The 23,575-nt window shown below is 40.4% G+C and overlaps 2 protein-coding genes across 4 annotated transcripts in view; one reads left to right on the forward strand and one right to left on the reverse strand.

Moving 5' to 3' along the window:
- Positions 1-23,575, reverse strand: part of Slf2 (SMC5-SMC6 complex localization factor 2) — a 55,021-nt gene that overhangs the window by 12,894 nt on the left and 18,552 nt on the right. For all 3 annotated transcript variants that reach the window (XM_041661050.1, XM_041661051.1, XM_041661052.1), the window contains 6 exons: positions 21,991-22,093; positions 14,232-14,307; positions 12,557-12,698; positions 3,510-3,612; positions 2,904-3,080; positions 980-1,077 (listed from right to left, as the gene is read on the reverse strand). In XM_041661050.1, coding sequence (XP_041516984.1) covers positions 980-1,077; positions 2,904-3,080; positions 3,510-3,612; positions 12,557-12,698; positions 14,232-14,307; positions 21,991-22,093 — 699 coding nt within the window. The remainder of the gene's footprint in view (positions 1-979; positions 1,078-2,903; positions 3,081-3,509; positions 3,613-12,556; positions 12,699-14,231; positions 14,308-21,990; positions 22,094-23,575) is intronic.
- On the forward strand, positions 15,801-17,626 carry LOC121453962 (methionine aminopeptidase 2-like). Its single transcript, XM_041661053.1, is given in 2 exon segments — positions 15,801-16,031; positions 16,034-17,626. Coding segments are annotated over 2 exon segments (1,407 nt in total). The 3' UTR covers positions 17,210-17,626.

A 23,575-nucleotide genomic window follows, 5' to 3' on the forward strand; every position in this document is an offset into this window, starting at 1 on the left:
GAACCAACCAACCAACCGTTACAGAGCAGCAGTGTTCATGTAAGATATGTGCACATCAAGTTAGAACCGCCTAGGGCTGGGAATAGTTCAGTTGGTAGAGTGCCTACCCATCATGCACTGAGCCCTGGTGTGCCAGGGCACATCTGAAATCCTAGTGCTCATCAGCATGATCCAAAGTTCAAGATCATCTTTTCCCAAGCCACAGCTCCTCACTCTGCCTGAGGTCCTAAGAACCTGTCTCACAAAAGTAGAAAAGGAAGCTGAGTGTGGTGGCACACGCCCTTAATCCTAGCACTAGGAAGGCAAAGATAAGCAGATCTCTGAGTTCAAGGTTAGCTCAGTCTATGGAGTTCCAGGATAAAAAGAGAAGCCTTGTTGCACCCCCCACCCTCTGCAAAAAGAAAATTAATTTTTGTTATGCATCATCTACACCAGCCAATGGTTTTCAACGCCTGGCAGCGGGGTGGGGATGGTGGTGGTGGTTCAAATGATCCTTTCACAGGGATAACATCAGATATCCATGCACAACAGATATTTACCTTATGATTCATAACCATAGTAAAACTACAGTTGTGAAGTAGTGATGAAAATAATTTTATGGTTGGGGTCACCACAACATACAGAACTGTATTAAAGTATCACAGCATTAGGAAGGTTGAGAAACACTGTGCTGACTTATCTGATAAACTAAAAATAAAAACCAAGGATAGTCATGTTCTGAATTAAGTAACATAATCAGGATTTCTACACCTTTTCTCTCAATAAAATCAAAGAACATTCGAAACTGATGAATAGAAATGGAAGTCCTAATTAGGGTGTGGTGGCCTAGCCATGCAACATTCAGGAAAGGCTGAGGAAGGACTGAGTCTGAGGCCAGCCCAGGCTAGAGAGTGAGACCCTGCCTCACAGTGAGCACTCCACAGCATTAACTAGCATCAGCATTGTAAGACATCTTGATGCTTATCTCACTTTCCAATACCTTCCACGAGACGTCCAGTTAGGGACCAGTTGCACCAACCACAGAAGGTTGTGCGGATGACTAGATAGTTCATTTATGCCCACACAGAGTTCATGCACCTGAAAAAAAAAAAAGAGAACAAGCCCAGGATCAGACCTACAGACCCTCTTGCCTTGAAGGAAGTCACTAAAACAACTTTGAATTGTGAAAACGCATGCCATTTAAAACCTACTAAAGTGCATATATATAAAAAAAATTCTATTTTTTTTTCTTAAAGTACTCTAGAATGGTCACACACATCTCTTAGCATTTCATGTCACTCTCATGCTGTTGCTACACTTTACTTTTATTTGATGGTCTTTCTTGAAAGAATAAAGTATTCAAATATCAGTTTCCCCAAGTGTGTATAACACACACACACACACATTATAATTGAGACCTGAAAATTCTTGCACACTTGAATTTTATTACAGTATTTTTATTTTCTGGCTATGTAGTCCAGCCATGTACTTGCCAGTCATGTACCCAACCACTGACTACGCCTTCAGCTCTCTAGCTGTTTATCATGATAATGATATATATATATATTTTTTTTTTGGTTTTTCGAGACAGGGTTTCTCTGTGGTTTTGGAGCCTGTCCTGGAACTAGCTCTTGTAGACCAGGCTGGTCTCAAACTCACAGAGATCCACCTGCCTCTGCCTCCCAAGTGCTGGGATTAAAGGCGTGCGCCACCACTGCCCGGCTTCATGATAATGATATTAAAAACTGACAGTTGCTTCAAAATAAGCTGATGAGCATGGATGGGAAAAAGCTTGGTGACAGTTCTTCAGTTTAGTTATTTTTGCTGTTATTTTCAAGATAGGGTTTCTCTATGTAGCCTTGATTGTCCTAAAACTCGCTCTGTAGACCAGTCTGGCCTTGAAATCAGAGATCTGCCTGCCTCTGCTGTGATTTAAAACGTGGACCATCATGACCCGACACACAGGAGTTTATTATGCTCCTCCCACTTCAGTTTAAAAACCTCTACCAAGCCGGGCGGTGGTGGCGCACGCCTTTAATCCCAGCACTCGGGAGGCGGAGGCAGGTGGATCTCTGTGAGTTCGAGGCCAGCCTGGTCTACAAGAGCTAGTTCCAGGACAGGAACCAAAAGCTACGGAGAAACCCTGTCTCGAAAAATCCAAAAAAAAAAACAACAAACAAACAAAAAAAAAAAAACAAATAAAAACCTCTACCAAAAATGGCCGAGAATTTAACTATAGAAAGGTCTAATAAAATAACGCATGCTCAGCTCCCACATGGCTATTTACTTATAACCCAGGCCCAGGTGCAGGTATAACATCATGTCATTTATGCTCAAAGGCTATTTCAGAAAGACGTCTCATCCTTGAAGGTCTCAGATGATGTCGCTGCAGTCCAGCTGTGCTAGCTAATCGTGCCACCCTGGTCACCCTTTACCTTAATTTGCAACACTTGATTACAACCTGAAATGTCACTTTATGACATCTGCCTGAATTCCTTTACGCATCCTCTAAACTGCATGAATGGTAGGTAAGACAGCCCAACAAGGACAAAGGTACTGGCTTGCTAGAACCTTTGAACACTCAGACACAGTAAATCCCTAATAAATGTTGAAAAGACAGCTACTTTTAGAAAAAAAAAAATCCAGTTAGTTTAAATAACAGAGTTCAAGCAAATAGTGCCCTCCTCAGCTACTTTCATGGTTAAACTTCTTGAGCGTAGAAACTTTGAACTTTGAGTGCATATGAAATGTTATGCTGTACAACTCCTACACTTTATCTGTAGACTGGTCTCCTGCAGCCGCTGTGTAACTGAAGAGGACATTATTAGTTCTTTAACCTCCTACCTTACTCATTCATAAATGCTAGAATTACAGGTATGCACGGCCATCCTTGGCACAACACCTAAGATTTTAAGAAATGTTACCTTTGTGTTCCAATCTCTGATGTTTTTCATGAGATTTATCAGGAGGCTTTGAAAGTCTACTAATGGAATCTGTTTCAGTTCTTTTTCCAGACTCATTTTAAATAGCATTAAAATCAATAACATTATTTCTCGATCTTGGTAACCTTCTGGATGTATAGATGTACACAAGCCTAGAAACTGCCAGAAATGAACAAAGAAGAAAATTACCTAAAGAGTTTAAAGTATATTCTTGACAAAAGATCAAAAAAATTAAAAGAAAAAAAAACACAGATAACAAGTATTAGATGTCTAGAAAAGGTAAGAAATGCAACACAAATAGTAAAATGAAAGGGTAAGTATTTCCTTCTCCATCTTCAATTAGTGGTTGGATTCAGCCACTAAAATATCTTCATACTGCTATTACTTCTTGGTCAATAAATTATTCTGTAACATTTTAACAGTGAAATTTTCACCTGAAGTTCCTGTTTACTCTTAATATTAAAAGAAAATTGCAATAGGAATATAATTGCTAAGACCTTTCACTTGGTAAGAAACCAGTGGAATTTTAAACAACCACAAAACTGGTTCTGACTCTTTGCTAAAGATATATAATAACATCTTCCTTACCTTAACTACATTTAAAATGTTGGTTTCAGGAAGTGTTGAAAAAATGGGATTACAAGATGAATCTTCGCTTCCTCTTCCCCCCAGAGTTTTCTGTGTTTCAAAACTATTGAGAAGGGAATAAAGCACGCATTTCAGAACCATCGCGAAAGCAGGATGGGATCAGGTATAAAGTACTCACTGTGGGAAACTCTGAACAACTACGTTCAGTCAGGGTCTCACTATGCTGCCCAGGCAAGTCCCAAATGTATACTCACCCCGCCTCAGCCTCCTGAGAAGCTGGGGTTACAGGTGCATGCCACTGTACCCAGCTTAGTTTTCATTTGAAATGGTTACTTTCCCTAATGCTTCCCGTGTTAGAAAACTACATAAGACAGGCTGGATAAAACAGGAACTGACTCATGATTGTTAGAGGCCTTACAAGTGTTAAAGAACCTGCCAATGTGACATAAAACAGGAATATCCCAAGAGCTCACTAGCCAGTCCAAGTGAAGGGTTAGCTTCTGTTTCAGTGAGAAGACCTTGCCTCAAGGCAATTGGGAGGGAAGTCACTATAGGAAGAGACTTTTATTCTGGCTTGCATGGGCATGCAGAGGAGTAGGTTCAGGCACACTTATGTCTAAACACCACATGCAGATAATATACTCACAAACCAATTCTGAAAAAAGATGCATAAACTTGACTTTTTTATTTTTAATTACATGTGTGTGGGTTTGTACACAAGTATAGTGCCAACGGAGGCCAGAGACAACATGGGAACCCTTGGATCTACAATTACAGATTAGGGGAAACTGAACTCAGGTCTTCTATAAGAACAGTATGTGCTCTTAACCACTGAGCAATCTCTGATTGCTTCTGATCTTGACTTTTGAGACATTTTTACTTAAAGCAACAACAAAACCCCAACAATATTCATTTGGCAAGACCAAACCAACAAATCCCATGATGTATCAAATGATTTGCCTTCCCAACTGTACTCTTTCAGCTACTTGCTTCCTCCTCCCACAGCTGCTATTGGTTCTAGTCCTTCATTCCACAAACATCTTATGTATAAAAAGCAAACAGAACCCTGGCTCTGAGAACATTTGGTCTTTGTTTCCATGTACCAGCAAGAGCTCTTTACTGCTGATAAGGTGCTCATGAAGACCACAGTAACTAACTGTGATTAGGGGGTTAGAAATTAAGTTCCACCCAGAGGGTCTAGGAATCAAACTGATCATCAAATGGTCAATGGTTTCATCCACCATCCTTGTGAAATAGAACCTCTATAGCAACTCTTTAAGTTGGACTGGAGAGATGGTATGGTGGTTAAAAAAATACACCCCCCTCCATACTTTGATGTTTAGGTGGAAAACCCCACACATTTGGGGTCAGAAAAGAATGTCTTCAGCCTTTCACAATGGCCCTCTGTACCCACTTTACTATGAACAGTGGTAAACTATGTACTGTTCTCCAGCTTCCTGTTTTTCCTTAGTAATGGTACCTTGAAGATCCCTTCACACTCACATGTGGAATTCCTCTTTGTTCTTTTGTGCCCCATTACTTTTGATGGGGGCTCTTGCATGAACATGATGGGGGTTTACTTCTGGGCAAGGCTGTTACTAGTGGCCATAGCAAAGAGTAAGATGATCCTGCTCTCCTTGTAATCAGATACTGCTTACAGCTGAAGGGAGTGGGAGTGTGGGGGGGGGGAGAGGTTCTCATGAGTCTCCTGCAGTTAACCACCACAAATTTACAGATACAACAGCCAAATCATGCCCAAAAGACAGGATTTCACAGCTCCCTTCCCAACCTTCAACTTGCACATGTTTTCTGTCCTCCCTTCTGTGATATATCTCCTGGGCTTTGGAGCAGTTTTTTCGAGATGATCTCACTCCGTAATGTAGTCCAGACTAGCCCGGAACTATGTATGTAGCCCAAATTAGATTCTTAAGTCTCTCACATGCTAGGGTCACAAACATGAGGCACCACATAAGAAAAAAAAAAGAAGAAAAAAGAAAGAAAGAAGACAGACCCTGGTCCACAGAGCAAGTTACAGGACAGCCAGGGCTACACAGAGAAACCCTGTCTCGAAAGAAAAGAAGAAAAAAAAAAAAAAAAGAAAGGAAAAGAGAACAGGGTAACTATAGCCAGAGCTGGCCTAGAAATTACTATTTATCATAAGCGAGACTTGAACTCATAGTGATGGAATCACAGGTATAAGCCCACCACACCTAGCAATTTTCTTTTTCTAAGTAGCTCCTTAGTGGATCTTAGTCCCCCTCTCAGCATAACTTGTAGGAAACTACTTCATCTTTCCGTGCCCAGCTTGTAAAATGGGAATGAATTACTAGTAATATCACACTATATCAATTTGGCACACAGCAATTACAGTATAAAGGCTCCCAACTATGATGTAATGATGTGCAATACCAGGCAGATCAATTTGGTAATGCTAAAGAACAAAACAGAAGATTGGTCAGAGGCCTAGTATTTCACAGCTCTTAGGTTTAAGCTGGAAGACCTCAGTTTGAGCCTAGACTGAGGTAACACAGTGACCCTTGTCTCCAGAAGAAAAAAAAATAGGAAAAATAGAAAATAGGTAAGTAAAATTATAAACTCAACATGATATAAAAGTACAGAGATTTCTTCTAACAGCGAAGAGTCTTAGAGGAAGAAATACTAGGAAAAAAGGATGTTTGGTAGGCTAGGCATGGAGAGAGGACTAACTTAAGACTGATACTAGGCATAAGAAGGAAGAAGCAGCTATGAGACAGGAAAGGAAGAAAACACTGGTGGGAGAATAGATGGGGATATCAACTGCAAACGGGAGACTGTCCTTACTGTGCTAGTCTTTGACTCCTCTCTGAGCACATGTCACTCCTTCACACTACATTTGATGTTGTTCTCCGAACACACTACTTGCTTCTTCACATTGCTCTTGTGAGATATGTGATTACACTGTGTAAACAAATGTCACTGTGACTGGTTTTAAAAAAGCTAAATGGTCACTAGCTAGGTAGGGAGGATAAGCAGAACTTCTGGGCAGAAAGAGAAAGAAGTAGGAGGAATCAAGATTTGGAGGGTGACACCAGGAAACATGGAGAGGAAACAGGAGGTACCAGATGGAAGAGAGGCAATGCCACATGATAGAACATAGATTATAAAATACATGGGTTAAGTTTTAAGAGCTAGTTAGAAACAAGCCTAAGCTATAGGCTGAGCTTTCATAATCAAATAAGTCCCCATATCATTACTTGGGAGCTGGCTGGTGGGAAAGAGACTCTTTACATATGGTAACTAACATGGAGGCTCAAATATCCTAACAAATGGCTTGAGAAAGCTAAGAAAAGTTATGCAAAAGAAGCCTTGCCTCCTAGACAGTCCAGTGCTTGGCGGTATACAGAGGCATGGCTATCAGCTGCTGCCTATGGGCTGGAGGCATTCACTAGTGCCATGTGCCAGAACCATGCATTAAGCTGGCATGGCAGTTTTAAGATTTGTCTCATGTAATCAGAAAATACTACAGGTGCTAAGTAAAGCCAGGTCTTGACACAGAAAATCTCTAAAGAGGTACATGTTTAAAAATATGCTTAGGTTGGGTGGTGGTGCTGCATGCTTTTAATCCCACTGCTTGGGATGCAGACACAGGTGGATCTCTGTGAGTTCGAGGCCAGCCTGGCCTACAAAATGAGGTCCAGGACAGCCAGAACAGTCACACAGTGAAACCCTGTCTTGAGAAGCCAAAAATAATAAAACAAAAGAAAAAAATAAGTAAAACAAAAAAAAAAGTGTTTAAAAAAAAAGAAAGAAAATGGGTACAGTCATAGAAAATAAATTTAAAAATAAAGTCTTTAAAGAGAGAGCATAGGAATATAAAAGAAAAAAAGTCACATAAAGATGGGAAATACACAGGGTGTCTGGATCCTGTATGGAGCTTTGTTGACTTTAATTTTTTGTTTGTTTGTTTGTTTTTCCTGACAGGGTTTCTCTGTAGCTTTTTGAAGCCTGTCCTGGAACTCGATCTGTAGACCAGGCTGGCCTCAAACTCACAGAGATCTGCCTGTCTCTGCCTCCCGAGTGCTGGGGTTAAAGAGGTGTGCACCACCACCGCCCGGTGACTTTAAATTTTTTTATATGCTAATGAACAAAAAGCAATAGCTGCTGAGAGACACTAGATGATAAAAACTGCTAAATTAAACCAATCTATATATTTTAATAATGTCTTAACTTCAGAATGGAGGTTAACAAAATGTGTTGCACTGGAGATAGGTTATGCCTTTGTTTCCATAAAAAACAAGTTATTGTTGCCTTCAAAATTAATAAAAATCAGATTTGATTGGGGGAGACCATCTGAAAATCTTAGCTATAGACAAGAAGAAAGAAACCAAGAAAGACAACAGGATAAAGGACGTATATGCTGATCCCTCTACTATGGGAACAGCTCTGAGACTGGATGAGACATGATAGATCTTGTTGGCTAAAGAATCGTAACTTATTATTACATGCATCCTTTCACGACATGGATGGAGACTTATAGTTTGATTATATAGTCCAAAAGATTTATAAAATTGACAGATGCCTTTTACCTGCTCAAACAGAACAGAAAATCACCTTTAGCTGATTAACACATTTCCATACTTGTGTTAATGCATGTGTGTATACATGTATTACATATACGTATACACACACACACACACACACACACACACACACACACACACATATATATATATAACCTTTAAAAGTTTGAGGGTTTTCAGACAAAAAAAAAAAAGTCCAAACACCAATGAGGACAAGGAGTCCAGGGGAGCCAACTTCTCAAAATGCCTGTTAGTTTCCTCAAACTTCTGTATCCAGATCTGCTTCAAAGCTGCCAGTTGAGACGGTCCAGCCTCAAACACCACTCTAGCCAGGACTTCAGGAAAGCTCTACACTTTCCCATCACACAGAGACTAAACAAACAAACAAAAAATACAGCTAGCTCTCCCAGGACTTGATTACTTCTCAATTTTCTCAGATTCCCTAAAGATGCCGTCATCTACAAACAACAGAAAACAGTCTAGGAATCCAACACCCACATTCCCAAAAGGTAGGGTGGGTGGTCTTTGGTCATTTGGTGGATATGGATGCTTATCACTGGTTACTAGTTTTTTATTGGTCATGGTCAGGAAAAATGCTGAACAAAGATTAGATTCAGGGATCTCAGAAGGGAAAGGGGGTGATATAATATAGAATAGAAGTGATATAAAAAAAGGGTAGATTGGGGCTGGAGAGATGGCTCAGAGGTTAAGAGCATTGCCTGCTCTTCCAAAGGTCCTGAGTTCAATTACCAGCAACCACATGGTGGCTCACAACCACCTGTAATGAGATTTGGTGCCTTCTTCTGGCCTGCAGGAATACACTAAATACATAATAAATACATCATAAGTAAATAAATAGAAAGACAATAAGTTTAAAAAAATAACTGGTAGTCTCAAATATTTTACATTGGTATAGATTTTGGTATAGCGATACAAATTTAAGGTTGTTTTTGCTATATATTTCTTCTTTTGTTTGAGGTATTGTACCTATTCAGCTCTTTTAACAATGTAATTTTGGCTGGGCAGTGGTGGCCTTTAATCCCAGCACTAGGGAGCTGGCTGGTAGGACAGAGAAAGACTCGTTACACACTTGATATTGCTCTCTGGACACTGCTTGCTCCTTCCCACTGCACTAGCCACTCCTCATGCTTCACCACATTTCTACTTATTTACCATCTTCCCTGACCATTATGGATCACTGTCTAAACCAGACTGAGACAATTCTTCAGTTAGTTAAGTAATCAAGATTATAATTTCAAAGTTATTTTATTTTTAGTTATGTATATATGTGCATCTGCATATGTTTGTGTACACATGAGTACAATCCCCATGGAGTCCAGAAGAGAGTACTGGATCTTGTGATGCTGGAATTATAGACAGTTGTGAGCAGCTTGACATTGGTTTTGATGATGCAACTTAGGTCCTCTGGAAGAGCAGCAAGTGTTCTTAATCACAGAACCTTCTCTCCAGAAAACCCTCTAAATTATATTGCTAAATGTTATTCACAATTTTGTATTAATGCAATTATTTGAATTCACCATTGTACATGTTTACTAAAATCAATTAAGCACTCAAATTGATCATATACAATATAAAAAATTACTTCATACTATTGAGTTTACCAAAAGTAATGTAGTTGATATTTTAAATGTTCACATACATGTTTTTATTTATTGTTAATTATATGTATCCCTGTGTAAATATGTCATAGGGATGGGAAATATTGGATCCCCCAAGAGTTGGAGTTATAGGCAGTTGTAAAACAATGGACATGGGTGCTAGGAACCAAACTTGGATCCTCTGCAAGAGCAGCACAAACTCTTAACTGCTAAGCCATCTCTCTAGCCCCTTAACTATTTATATCATCCAGAAGTATGTGGTATTTTTAATTGTGTACATAGCTTGGTGTGGTGATGGTGCATGTTTTTGATCCCAGCACTTGGGAGGCAGAGGCAGGTGGAATTCTTGTGATTTCAAGGCCAGCCTGGTCTACACAAGTTCCAGGACAGCCAGAGCCCACAAAATGAAACCCTGTTTTGGGGTGGTGGTGGGGTGGTGGTAGGAGATATTTAGCTGGCTGGGTGTGGCGGCACATACCTGCAATCCCATAACTTAGAAGGCAGAAGCAGGAGTTCAAATTCAGGACAGCTAGAGCTACTGCTTCAAAACACAAACAGAACGCTCTAATAATATAAAAGGATTTTTTGATAGACTAGGAAGGCATTGTTTCTTCTATTTAGAGTATCAGAGTATGTTTAAATTTTTGCTATTCAGCATATTTTCTGATATGAAGTATACACAGGTAACAAGGGGTCCAGTTACAGTGAAAAGAGAATTGTAGAAGAGAATTTGGTTTTGGATGCACCATGTTATAACAATTCATATTTTTTTTATGAACCAATGGTGTAGGAGGGTCGTCTTTCTCTGTGTTGCTTTCATTGGTTGAATAAAGAAAACTGCCTTGGCCTTTTGATAGGGCAGCCCTTAAGTGGGCGGAGTAGACAGAACAGAATGCTGGGAAGAAGGGAAGTGTGGCAGATGCCAAGATTCTCCTTCAGGAGATGGACGCTGGTTGGACTCTTGCCGGTAAGCCACAGTCAAGTGGCAATACACATTAATAGAAATGAGTTAATCAAGATGTGAGAGTTAGCCAATAAGAGGCTACAAATAATGGGCCAGGCAGTAATTTAATTAATACAATTTCCGTATGGTTATTTCAGGGGTTAAGCTAGCCGGGCAGAGGGACACAGCCCACAGCTTTTCATACTACAAACCAAGATGAATATGTGCTCGAAATTTAAGAATTACTTTTAATTCTTTTCTCTGCAATTGGGTTGCTATTTCTTTTGCCCATTCTGCAGTGTGTTATTGATGTTTATCTTTCATACTTGAAATCAAGCCCTTGTCTGTGACCAGGCCGCCTTGCTCTCACTTGTGCTTCTACCATGTCCCCCAACTTCGCAATTTTGAAGATTTTCTTTGACATTACTTAAAATAATCATTGCTGGGGCTGGAGAGATGGCTCAGCAGTTAAGAGCACTGGTTGCCCTTCCAGAGGACCTGAGTTCAATTACCAACAACCACAAGGTGGCTCATAACCATCTGTAATGGGATCTGATGTCCTCTTTTGGCATAAAGTTGTAAACACAGATAAATAAGAAAAAAAATCATTGCCATTAAGACTTCAAAATAGTGATCATATTCCCATTTCCTTTTATGGAGGCTGTACACATAAAACCATCTTTTCCTCTTCTATAATTATGGCCAGTTTTGCCTCATATTTCTGATTTTTATGAATTCTGAATCAGTTGTATGATCCTCCAACCCTTCCTATTCCCTCAAATCCTGTTGACATTTAGTCCTATATCTGAATACCTAGGCTAGAAGTCCTTGTTAGAACACACAGTAGGCTTTGTTTGCTTTAGTAATTCATATGCACACATTCCTACGTAGGTTTATTTTCTAGATGTCATAAACTCCTTCCTTTTGGCATACTTTTAAAGTGGTTCCTCATCATATACCTGAAGGTTATCGGCTTCTCTCTATAAACTTTACTCCCCAGCATCCATACCAAATCTTTTTGTCAGAGTCTCTCAGTTGATTCTTAGGCCTTTATGCATAGTCTGAATCATTTATCAAATTATTTTTTTTATCAAGTTCTTTTCAAATTTTATGGTTTCCCCCTTCTTGTCTGTTTGCTCAATAAATATGCATAACATTTTTAAAAAATTAAATTTATTGAAGGTGGGGTTAGGTATAGAGGTGGGTAGGTAGCATGTGATTTGGGTGTAGGTGCCAAGGCCCCAGGTTAGAGGTCCGAGAACAACTTTTGGGAGTCAAATTATTTCTTTCTATCATGTGTATCAAAGACAGAACTGAGGTGAAGTTATCTGGCTTGCATGGGAAGTGCTTTTACTTGATCAACCATCTTGTTGGCCCGGTAAAACAATGTTAAATAATAATGAGAAGACTTAAAAACTCTTTATATAGGAGTGTTTCTATTATTTCACCATTAAAAAGATGACCAGTTTTAGATCAGGGCAGATATTAAGAATGTAAGTAGCTGGATGGCAGAGGAAAGCAGATCTCTGTGAGTTCAAGGCCAGTCTGGTCTACAGAGCTAGTTCCAGGACAGGTTTCAAGGCTACACAGAAACTTGAAAAACAAACAAACAAAACCTTTAAAAAAAGCAAGTATTTCCAGACTGATTTCAGCTTTGAATTTATGTCAAGAATGAATACATTAAATCAATTATAATGACAATGGAAGATGACCATTAACAAATTCCTTTTAGAGCACAGTGAGGTAGTGCTTGCCTTTAATTCCAGCACTGGGGAGGCAGAAACAGGTGAGTTCTGTTAGTTCAAGACCAGCCAGCACATTTTACATTTTACGTGGCTAACTCCAGGCTAGGCAGGGCTAGAGTAAGATACTGTCTCAAAAAACCCCAAAAGATCTTTTGGTATTTACTATGAGAAGAAAACTTACATTAGATTGTCTTCATTAAAATCTGGCTGAAGAGTCTCCAGAGGAAACAAAGATCCAAAGGCAATGCCCATGTTTAAAAACACAGCTGCTATGTCAGACAACGATGGGATCCAGGGCCAAACTGGTGAGTCACTGAAAGTATCTGGGTAAAACAAGAAATTATGTCAACTCAAAATACTATTGCACAAAGGAACATTTCAAAGTGACAGTCTGCCTGTGACAGTCCTCCTGTGAAGCAGATGATTGCCATTTTTTTCTTCTTTCGCTCTTTTTTTTTTTTTTGAGACAAGAGTCTCAAATGCCTATGCTAAGATTACAGGCATTTGTTACCATAGTGGTTCTTATGACAATGATTTCACAGAAATGACAGCTGCTAATGGCATGTTAACAATATGCCATTACATATAATGCCATTACATATAACAATAACAAGGTACATCATAGACAGTATAATTCACCAGATCATGTGAACTAAATAATACAAAGGAAATACCTGAGTGATCCATCAGAGTGTAAGTCATACGCAAGTAACACGTTTTGAAATGATTGGACACAACACTGGTTAAAATCCTAACTACCATTAACACTAGAATACTTTATCATATTCAGTAGCCTTATAGTCTTTATCCCTCAAATAAGTGATTGGCTGAATCACAATTCTTCTTGTATTAAGAGGGCTTTCAAAGGCAAAAAAGCAACACTCACACAACAGATGGTTTCAATCTGCCTTAGGTCACTATTAACACATACTGTTGTTAATTCGTAAGCAAACTAAAATCAACTGGTTAAATCTGAGCCTAGGGGTTTATGCTTGTAATCCCATCACTCAGAAGGTTGAGGTAGGAGGATCAAGAGTTCAAGGCCAGCCCAGGTTACAAAGTTAGTTTGAGATAGCCTCAGCTATATGAGACTATGTATAACAATAACAATAACTAAGCCTAAATAATAATTTTTTTTTTTTTTTTTTTGGTTTTTCGAGACAGGGTTTCGCTGTGGCTTTGGAGCCTGTCCTGGAACTAGCTCTGTAGACCAGGCTGGTCTCGAACTCACAGAGATCCGCCTGCCTCTGCCTCCCGAGTGCTGGGATTAAAGGCGTGCGCCACCACCGCCCGGCTAGTAATAATATTTTTTAATTGGGTGCTCTAACGCATAGAAAAGTTTCCAAACATTTCTACTGACCCTATAAAATAACTCATGTGTTAAATATTAAGGGTTGTCATCGGTAAGATCTGGGATCTGTTTCCTCAAAGAACATAGAAAATCAGACACTTGTTTTTGACTGGTATTTCATTTCTTTCTTTCTTTTTTTTTTTTTAAAGATGTGTGATTATGGAGCTGGAGAGATGGTTCAGAGGTTAAGAGCACTGACTGTTTTTCCAGAGGGCCTAGGTTCAATTTCCAGCATCCACAATGGCAGCTCATAACTAGAATTCTAGTTCCAAGGGACCCAACACCCATGGCAAAACACCAATGCACATAAAATAAAAATAAATTTACAAAAAAGCAATTTTAGAGCTAGGACTATAGGTCAGGTGGAGTACTTGTTTAGCATTTATGAGGCTCCACATTTAATATCCAGGATCAGCAAAAATCAAAACAAACAAAAACACAATTCTAACATTAAGCAATATGTAATAAGCAATAGCACATACTACAAATTAGTTTATGTACTCACCATTTCTAATGGTTATTTCCATCAATGTACTTAAAATCTGTACCGACACAATACAATTTGTGTGAACTGACATCATCTGTCAAAAACATAACCAAGTGTTAGAAAGGAAACATGAGTTTAGTATATGCTAGGCTCATTTAAAGCTATTTTAAGTATGGTGATACAAAGAATGTTTTTATAAAAAAACATTTATTATGTATACAATATTCTTTCTGTGTGTATGTCTGCAGGCCAGAAGAGGGCACCAGACCCCATTACAGGTGGTTGTGAGCCACCATGTGGTTGCTGGGAATTGAACTCAGGACCTTTGGAAGAGCAGGCAATGCTCTTAACCTCTGAGCCATCTCTCCAGCCCCCTGCTTTTTAGTTTTACAACTTCTACTTGTAATTAGGTAAATAGCATTTGAAACTAGAAGTCACTTTTCTGTATGTAGCACCACTCCAAACAAAACATAAAGGAGGGCTGGAAAGATGACTTAGTTGTTGAAGTGTTGGTGAACAAGTGTGAGGACCTGAGTTCTAGCCTTAGTACACACCTAAAACCCAAGTACAGGTCTGGAGAGATGGCTCAGATGTTAAGAGCACTAGCTGTTCTTCCAGAGGTTCCATCTGTAATGAGATCTGGTACCCTCTTCTGGCGGGCAGAGATACATGCAAACAGAACACTGTATACATCATTAATAAAAAAAAAAATCTTAAAAAACAAAAACAAAAACCAAGTACGGTTGGGTATGGTAGTGAACATCTTTAATCCCAGAATTTGGGAGGCAAAGGCAGGCAGATCTCTCTTGAGTTTGAAGCCAGACTGGTCTTATAGAGCAGTCCATAATATCTAGGGCTAAGTAGTAAGACCTCATCTCAAAATACAAACAGATCCAAGCATAGTGTTATTCATTTGCTTTTTTTGTTTTATATTTTATTTGTTACTTTTATGTGTATACCTGCTTTGCCTGTCTGTCTGTGGACCACATACATACAGTTCCCATGGAGGCCAAAGGAGGGCATCAGATCCCCGGGAACTGGAGTTTAGATAGTTGTGTGCTGCCATGTAGGTGCTGGGAATTTAATCTAGGTCCTATGGAAGAGCAGCTGCTGCTCTTAACCACTGAGCCATCTCTCCAGCGGGGTGGCATGCATTTGTAATTCCCAGCTTTGGGAAACTGAGACACAAGGATTCTGGAGCTCGCTGGTCACCCAGTCTAGCCAATAAGTGAGCTCCAGATTCAGCACAAAACTCTGTCTCAAAAACAAAATGGAGAGCAACTGAGGACACCCATGTCAACTCCTAGCCAACACATGAGTGAGTGCACGCATGCACATACACACATACCCTTTAACTCCCACTCCCCAAACCATAAAGACACTGCTCCTAAGATCATAGGTAAAAATCACACAGGGCTGGAAGACAGTTTAGTTGGTAAAATGTTTCCTATGCAAGAAGAGGACCTGAGGTCAATTGCCAGAACCTATTTTTAAAAAAAAAAAAAAAAAAAAAAAAATCTGCTCACTCCATCGCGCTCTCTCTCTCTCTCTCTCTCTCTCTCTCTCTCTCTCTCTCTCTCGGGCAACATGGCGGGCGCGGAGGAGGCCGCGTCCTTCGGGAGCCACCTGAATGGTGACCTCGATCCAGACGACCGGGAGAAGGGAGCCTCCAGCACGGCCGAGGAAGCTGCCAAGAAGAAGAGGCGGAAGAAGAAGGGCAAAGGGGCCGTGTCAGCCGTGCAACAAGAACCTGATAAAGAAGCCGCCTCCCTGGACGAAGTAGCAGGACAATTGGAAAGACAAGCATTGGATGAGAAAGAGAGAGAGATGATGATGATGATGATGAAGATGGAGATGGTGATGGTGCAACTGGGAAGAAGAAGAAGAAAAAGAAGAAGAAAGGACCAAAAGTTCAAACAGATCCTCCCTCAGTTCCAATATGTGACCTGTATCCCAATGGTGTGTTTCCCAAAGGACAAGAGTGTGAATACCCACCCACCCAAGATGGGCGAACAGCTGCTTGGAGAACTACAAGTGAAGAAAAAAAAGCATTAGATCAGGAAGAGATTTGGAATGACTTCCGAGATGCTGCAGAAGCACATCGACAAGTTAGAAAATATGTTATGAGCTGGATCAAGCCTGGGATCTGTGAGAAGTTGGAAGACTGTTCTCGAAAGCTAATAAAAGAGAATGGGCTAAATGCAGGCCTGGCATTTCCCACTGGGCGTTCTCTCAACAACTGTGCTGCTCATTACACTCCCAACGCTGGTGACACGACAGTCCTATAGTATGACGACATCTGTAAGATAGACTTTGGGACACATATTAGTGGTAGAATAATTGATTGTGCTTTTATTGTTACTTTTAATCCCAAGTATGATATATTATTAAAAGCTGTAAAAGACGCTACTAATACTGGAATAAAGTGTGCTGGGATTGATGTTCGTCTCTGTGATGTTGGTGAAGCCATTCAAGAAGTTATGGAGTCCTATGAAATAGAACTAGATGGGAAGACTTTTCAAGTGAAACCCATCCGTAATCTAAATGGACATTCAATTGGACCTTATAGAATACACGCTGGGAAAACGGTGCCCATTGTGAAAGGAGGGGAGGCTACAAGAATGGAGGAAGGAGAGGTGTATGCCATTGAGACCTTTGGTAGCACAGGAAAGGGTGTTGTTCATGACGACATGGAATGTTCACACTACATGAAAAACTTTGATGTGGGACATGTGCCAATAAGGCTTCCGAGAACAAAACATCTATTAAATGTCATCAATGAAAACTTTGGCACCCTTGCCTTCTGCCGGAGATGGCTGGATTGGTTGGGTGAAAGTAAATACTTAATGGCTCTGAAGAATCTGTGTGACTTGGGCATAGTAGATCCATATCCACCACTGTGTGACATCAAAGGGTCGTACACAGCACAGTTTGAACACACCATACTGTTGCGTCCAACTTGTAAAGAAGTCGTCAGCAGAGGAGATGATTATTAAACTAGTCCAAAGCCAACTCAACTTTGTTTTCTAAGCTTTGTTGGAACACATTATACCACAAGTAATTTGCAACATGTTGTCTGTGTTAACAGTGGACCTGTGTAATACCTTTATCCATGTTTCAAGGAGTTTGATCAAAGGCAGACTGTCTACATGTAATTAACCCAGGAAAAGGCTTTCAAGACTTTGATGTTAACTGTTTCTCCCGTCTAGGAAACGCTCTGCTCCCTAGTTAGGAATTACTTACACACTTTGTTTTGAAGACCTAAGCGATGCTTTTTGGATATTTATATTGCCATATTCCTACTTGAATGCTTTGAATGACTGCATACATACAGTTCTGCACCTGTGCCCTCTGGTGTTGCTTTTTAACCTTCCTGAAGTCCATTTTCTAAATAAAAACATTTTCAGATCTGAGAACTACAAAAAAAAAAAAAAAAAAACAACCCATCTAATCACAATGCTAATGAGGCAGAGAGGTGAATTCCTGGGGCTTGCTGGATATGGTGATTTAAATGAAAATGGCCCTTATAGGTGTGGCCTTGAAGGAGAAAGTTTGATACTGGGTATAGGCTTTGAGGTTTTATTTTTTTAAAAAAAATATTTATTTATTTACTATGTATACAATATTCTGTCTGTATGTCTGCAGGCCAGAAGAGGGCACCAGACACCATTACAGATGGTTGTGAGCCACCATGTGGTTGCTGGGAATTGAACTCAGGACCTTTGGAAGAGTAGGCAATACTTTTAACCACTGAGCCATCTCTCCAGTCCCCAGCTTTGAGGTTTTAGAAGCTCAAGCCAGGCCCAGTGTCACTCTCTCCTCCTGCTGCCTGCTGATCCAGACATAGAATTCTCAGCTCCTCCAACCTGTGTGGCCACATTTCCCACCATGATGATAATGGATTAAAGTTCTGAACTATAAGTTAACCTCAATTAAATATTTTCCTTTATAAGAGTTGCTGTGGTCATGATGCCTCATCACAGCAATAAAACCCTAATGAAGACATTAGCCATGTAGCCTAGCTTACACAGCAAGTCCAGGCCAATAAGAGACCCTTTTTCTCAAAGAACAAAGTGGGTGGTGCTTAGGAAAAAACACCCAAGGTTGATCCCTGACCTCTAAATTTAAGCACAGACATGGGAAAATCAAATTACAAATTAGCTATTAAAGTTAAAAATAAATAATACAGTCATACATTTTTAATTAGGGAGAGGACTTGAATCTGAATCTTAAGTAGCCCCAGATGTATCTATGTATTTTAGCTATGTATCTAAAACTGACCTTAACTTTTGATCCTCTTGTTTCTATCTCCTAAGTGCTAGGTGTATGGGTGGCACTACCATACCTAGTCACTCTCTAACTGTTCTTTATAAGGGAGGAAGGACTTTTCTTGGCTTAGGGTTTTAGGGGATCACCCTACCACAGTAGAGAAGAGACAGGAGAGGTGTATGGTCACACTGCACCCACACTCATGAAACAGCATTCACTAATAATTGATTTTTCAAACAGGGTCTCATGTTGCTCAGGCTCAAATAAGCCTAAAGACAGACCATAGGGTCTCTCACTGAACCTGGAGTGCACTATTTCTCCTAGATTGGGCAGTCAGCAACTCCCCTTCCCTGCTTTACTGGCCCCTACCCTCTCCATGGCACTGCTGGGATTACAATGTGCACAGTTTTTATGTGACTGCTGGGATTTGAATTTATGTCCTCATGCTTGTGAAGGAAGCATTTTACCCACTAAGCCATCTTCCCAGGCCCAACTAAGGTACCTTTAAGAAGATATTCAGGCCGGGCGGTGGTGGCGCACGCCTTTAATCCCAGCACTCGGGAGGCAGAGGCAGGCGGATCTCTGTGGGTTCGAGACCAGCCTGGTCTACAAGAGCTAGTTCCAGGACAAGCTCCAAAACCACAGAGAGACCCTGTCTCGAAAAACCAAAAAAAAAAAAAAAAAAAAAAAAAAGAAGATATTCAGTTGTCATCAGAGATACAAGAACAGTAACTAGGTATTAGCTGCCTTCAAGGACAGGACAGCTGGGTAGTTAAACCCCTGCACTTGGGAGGCAGAGGCAGATGGATCACTGAATTCAAGGCTAGCATGGTCTACAGAGCAAGTTCCAGAAGCCAAGGCTACACAGAGAAAACCTGTCTCGAAAAACTAAAAGAACAAAACAAAAACTTTATTAACCACATTCCATTAAAAAAATAACAAAAATTCTTTCTTATATTTTCCATAGCTATCTTAGTCTTCTCAACTTTTCTTCACCATACTTGACCCTTAAAAATAAATTACTGTACACTCACATTTCCCCCTACTTTTTCCGTGTTAGAATGTGGGCTTCATGTGCTATTCATCCAGTACCTGGCAGAGCTGACACTAAAAAATACCAACCCCATGGAAAAACTGAACATGAGTATTCTAGAATGTCTAATTCTTGCCAAACATAAGATTCCTTGACATGCTCTCAAAACCCAGAGTAGAAATGCTGTTTCCCCTACATCTTAGTTCATATGTGTGGTCATGTGAATGAAAATGGCCTTCATAGGCTCGTAGGGAGTGGCACTATTAGGAGGTATGGCCTTGTTGGAAGAAGCTTGTCACTGGGGCTGGGCTTGGAGGTTTCAGATGACCAAGACAGCCCAAGGTCACTCTTCCTGATGCCTGCCAATCCAGATGTAGAACACTCAACTACCTCTCCAGCATCAAGTCTGTCTACATAACACCATACTCCCCAGCATGACAATTATGGGCTAAACCTCTGAACTGTAAGCCAGTCCTGGTCTCTTAGAAACCCTAACTAAGACAACATGTAATGGAGTTTTCTGATACCAATAGTACCTGGCTCCTCCGCAAAAGCAGCCAGTGCTTGAAACTGCTGACTCATTCTCCCAGGCCATCCAATAACAGGTAAGGTAGATAGATCTCTTTGAGTTGGAGGCCTGGTCTACATAGTGAATTCCAGGTCAGCAAGGGCTACATAATAAGACTGTCTTTAAACGAAGATTGGATTTTTAGGACAAGATTTTTGTGTGTATGTACATGAAGGCATAATCACCCACACAGGCCCCATTAGAACAAAGGTCAACACTGGCTATCTTCCTGTATGACTCTGACTTTCACTTACTGGGTGTGGAGGGAACAAATGTATGTCACAGCAAGCCAGCGGAGGTCAGAGAACAACCTCTGGAGCCTGCTGTCTCCTACCATATGGGTTCTAGACACTGCATCTAGGTTGCCAGGCTTGGAGGCAAGCACCCTTACGGAATGAGACATCTTGCCCAGCCCACTTCTTTTTACTTTTTGAGAAAGAGTCTCTTGCTGAACCTAAAGCTTGATTCAGCTAGAATAGCTGGCCAGTGAGCCCCCAGGATTTCCCTGTATCCACTTCCAGCTCTGGAGCAGCAGACATGTGCTGTCACTCCTGGCTTGCACACTTGTCCTAAGAACTTAGGCCTCTTGTGCTTATCCAGGAAGATTTTATGTATTGAGACATCTCCCCTGCCAGTAAGGCAAACTTTTGCATAGTGTAAAATATCCCTTTATGGGGGCTGGAAAGATGGCTCAGCGGTTGAGAGCACTGACTGCTCTTCCAAAGGTCCTGAGTTCAATTCCCAGCAACCACATGGTGGCTCACAACCATCTGTAAAGAGGTCTGGCACCCTCTTCTGGCCTTCAGGCATAGAGACAGAATATTGTATACATAATAAATAAATAAATATTAAAAAAAAATATCCCTTTATACTTAAAAACTGTTTACTTCTATTATTTTCTATACATCCAGAATTTTATTAAAATAAAATACTCTAATAGCCTGAAAAAAGGTGACATGAATCTTGTCCTTGAAAGGAGAATAATGGCCTCGCAGCTCTGTCAAAATATACTGCATTAAATCCTGAATTACTGTCTTCTTGATATGTCAAGAGTAATAAACATCTACATTCCTGGCCAACATAACTAGAGGAATACCAAAGCAATACATAAAATCAACACCACTTAAATAAAACAAAAATGAAGAGATAGCTGGGCATGGTGGTGCATGCCTAATCCAACATTTGGGAGGCAGAGGCAGGTAGATCTCTTGTCAGTTTGAGGCTGGTCTGGTCTACAGAGCTAGTTCCAGAACAGTCAGAGCCATACAAAGAGACAGAGAAACCCTGTTTCAAAATACCAGAGAAACAAAAAAACAAACAAAAAAAACAAAAAGAGAAAAAAAGATATATAAATATGTAAGTGTTAAATGGAGAAGGAAGAGAAACAGTTGGATTTGCATAAACACACACACACATTGCTAATATGGCTGAGTGCTCTTGTAGAAAATTGGAATTAAGTTCCTAGTACCTATGTCTGATGACTCACAGTCACCAGTAATGCCAGCTTAGCTCCACAGGATCTGACACTTCTGGCATCTACAGGAACCTGCACTCACGTGTATGTAACCACACATAAACACATATATGAAGAGAGAACATGGCTCTCCCTGCCTCGTTTTATTGCATCCAGAAATTACGGGTGTAATACACTATTTTTTTTTGCTTAAATTTAATATTTTTTCTGCTTAATAATAAAAAATTTTAATTTCATTTATTCATTCATTAATTTAGTGTGTGTGTGTGGGGGTGCGCATATGCTCCATGTGGAGGCCAGAGCACAGCTTTCATGAGGTGGTTCTTTCTTTTCACTATGTGGGGCCTGGGAATTGAACTCAGGTTGTCAGGCTTGAAGTTTATTAATAGGAAATACAGCAGGAACCCATTATAAGCCCCAAACATTCTCTTACCCGAAACAGCCACTTTAACACAGGTACAGGACACTGGACATAGTGGTATGCAGAGGTAAGGAAGCCTTGTGTTGTCAAAAAAATCTGATCTGTTTTTCCTGATCTGGAAACAGAAAATCAGTGACTGTTACCTACGGCAAAACCTTTTTAGCACAAAAGACATTTGATATGATCAGAGAAACAAGTAGGCAAACCTCAGTTAACAAAGGCAGATTCAATACTAACATGGAGCAGGCTCACACATAAGTTGGACTGGTGCCTAGCTGACTCAGTCAATGGACTCCACACTCCTCTGCAGACAAAGGTACCAGTCTCAGGACATGGGCTTTTGTCAGTTTAGGGATGAATTTCCCAAAACTTGGCACCAGAATCCACATGGTTTCTACACCTGAAATGTCACACACTAAGACAATCATCCTAGTCTAGGCATTCGGCCCATCCTAGGAGTTGTCCACCCCAAGGTCTGTATTTTGCGGTTCTCAGTGGTACCTGTTTTGAATTTTAGCTGGGCAAACTAAAGTTCACTGAATCAGCAGAAATTAAGCACAGGTTGTATGTGCTTTCTGGGAATCTGAACAGAAAGCCAGCACTATTAATAAGATACTACAAGTGGAGAAAAAACATGGCAAAAACAATACACCAGAGCCAGGACTTCCTACATGAAGTAAACAATCTGACTCGTGTTAGTACTCTTGTCATTGATAAACCTTTCTTTTGTGGTACTGGGAATATGTTTTTGGAGACAAGGTCCTGCTTTGTAGCTCAGGGTGACTAAACATGCCGTCTTCCTGCTGCAGCATGTGCCACTACTTCTGACTTATGTGGTGCTGAAGATCAAATCCAGGGCCATATATATGAGACATAATCACTCTACCAAATGAGCTACAGCCCAGCCATCACACATTCATTTTAATCTTAGCTGATCAAAAAAGTAACCATGTACCATGCTTTAAGCTTTTGGCTTTACTTCTAGCACTGTAAACAAAAAGAAAAATCCATGTTGATGTGGTGTTAATACCAGCACTCAGGAGGCAGAGGCAGGCTCTTCTACTAGTTCCCCAGCCAGAGCTTTTTTTTTTTTTTAATTTTTATTTTTTTAAAGACAGGGTTTCTCTGTGTAGCTTTGGAGCCTGTCCTGGAACTTATTCTGTAGACCAGGCTGGCCTCAAACTCACAGAGATCCATCTGCTCTGCCTCCCGAATGCTGGGACTAAAGGTGTACACTACCTTTAGTCTTAGTCCCAGCCAATCAGAAGCTTTTAAGAACAACTTTTAAGAAAAGATTTTAGTTTATGTGTATGGGTGTTAGCTTCTGTGATGGTTATTTTTGGCTAGAATTAACTAAAACCCAAATGGCTGGGCACACATGTGAGGGATTTTTTTTTTTTTTTAAATTAAGTCACTTTAAGTGTAAAATTCTCCATACCCACCCCCCCCCCTTTGTTTTGTTTTTTTGAGACAAGGTTTCTCTGTGTAATCCTGGCTGTGTTAGGACTAGCTCTATAGACCAGGCTGGCCTCGAACTCACACCTGCCTCTGTCTCCTGAGTGCTGGGATTAAAGGTGTGCACCACCACAGCGTAGCT

This window comes from Microtus oregoni, unplaced genomic scaffold (assembly GCF_018167655.1).
Source record: "Microtus oregoni isolate MIOR12 unplaced genomic scaffold, Mior012 000012F_ref0000307, whole genome shotgun sequence".
Classification (NCBI taxonomy): Eukaryota; Metazoa; Chordata; class Mammalia; order Rodentia; family Cricetidae; genus Microtus; species Microtus oregoni.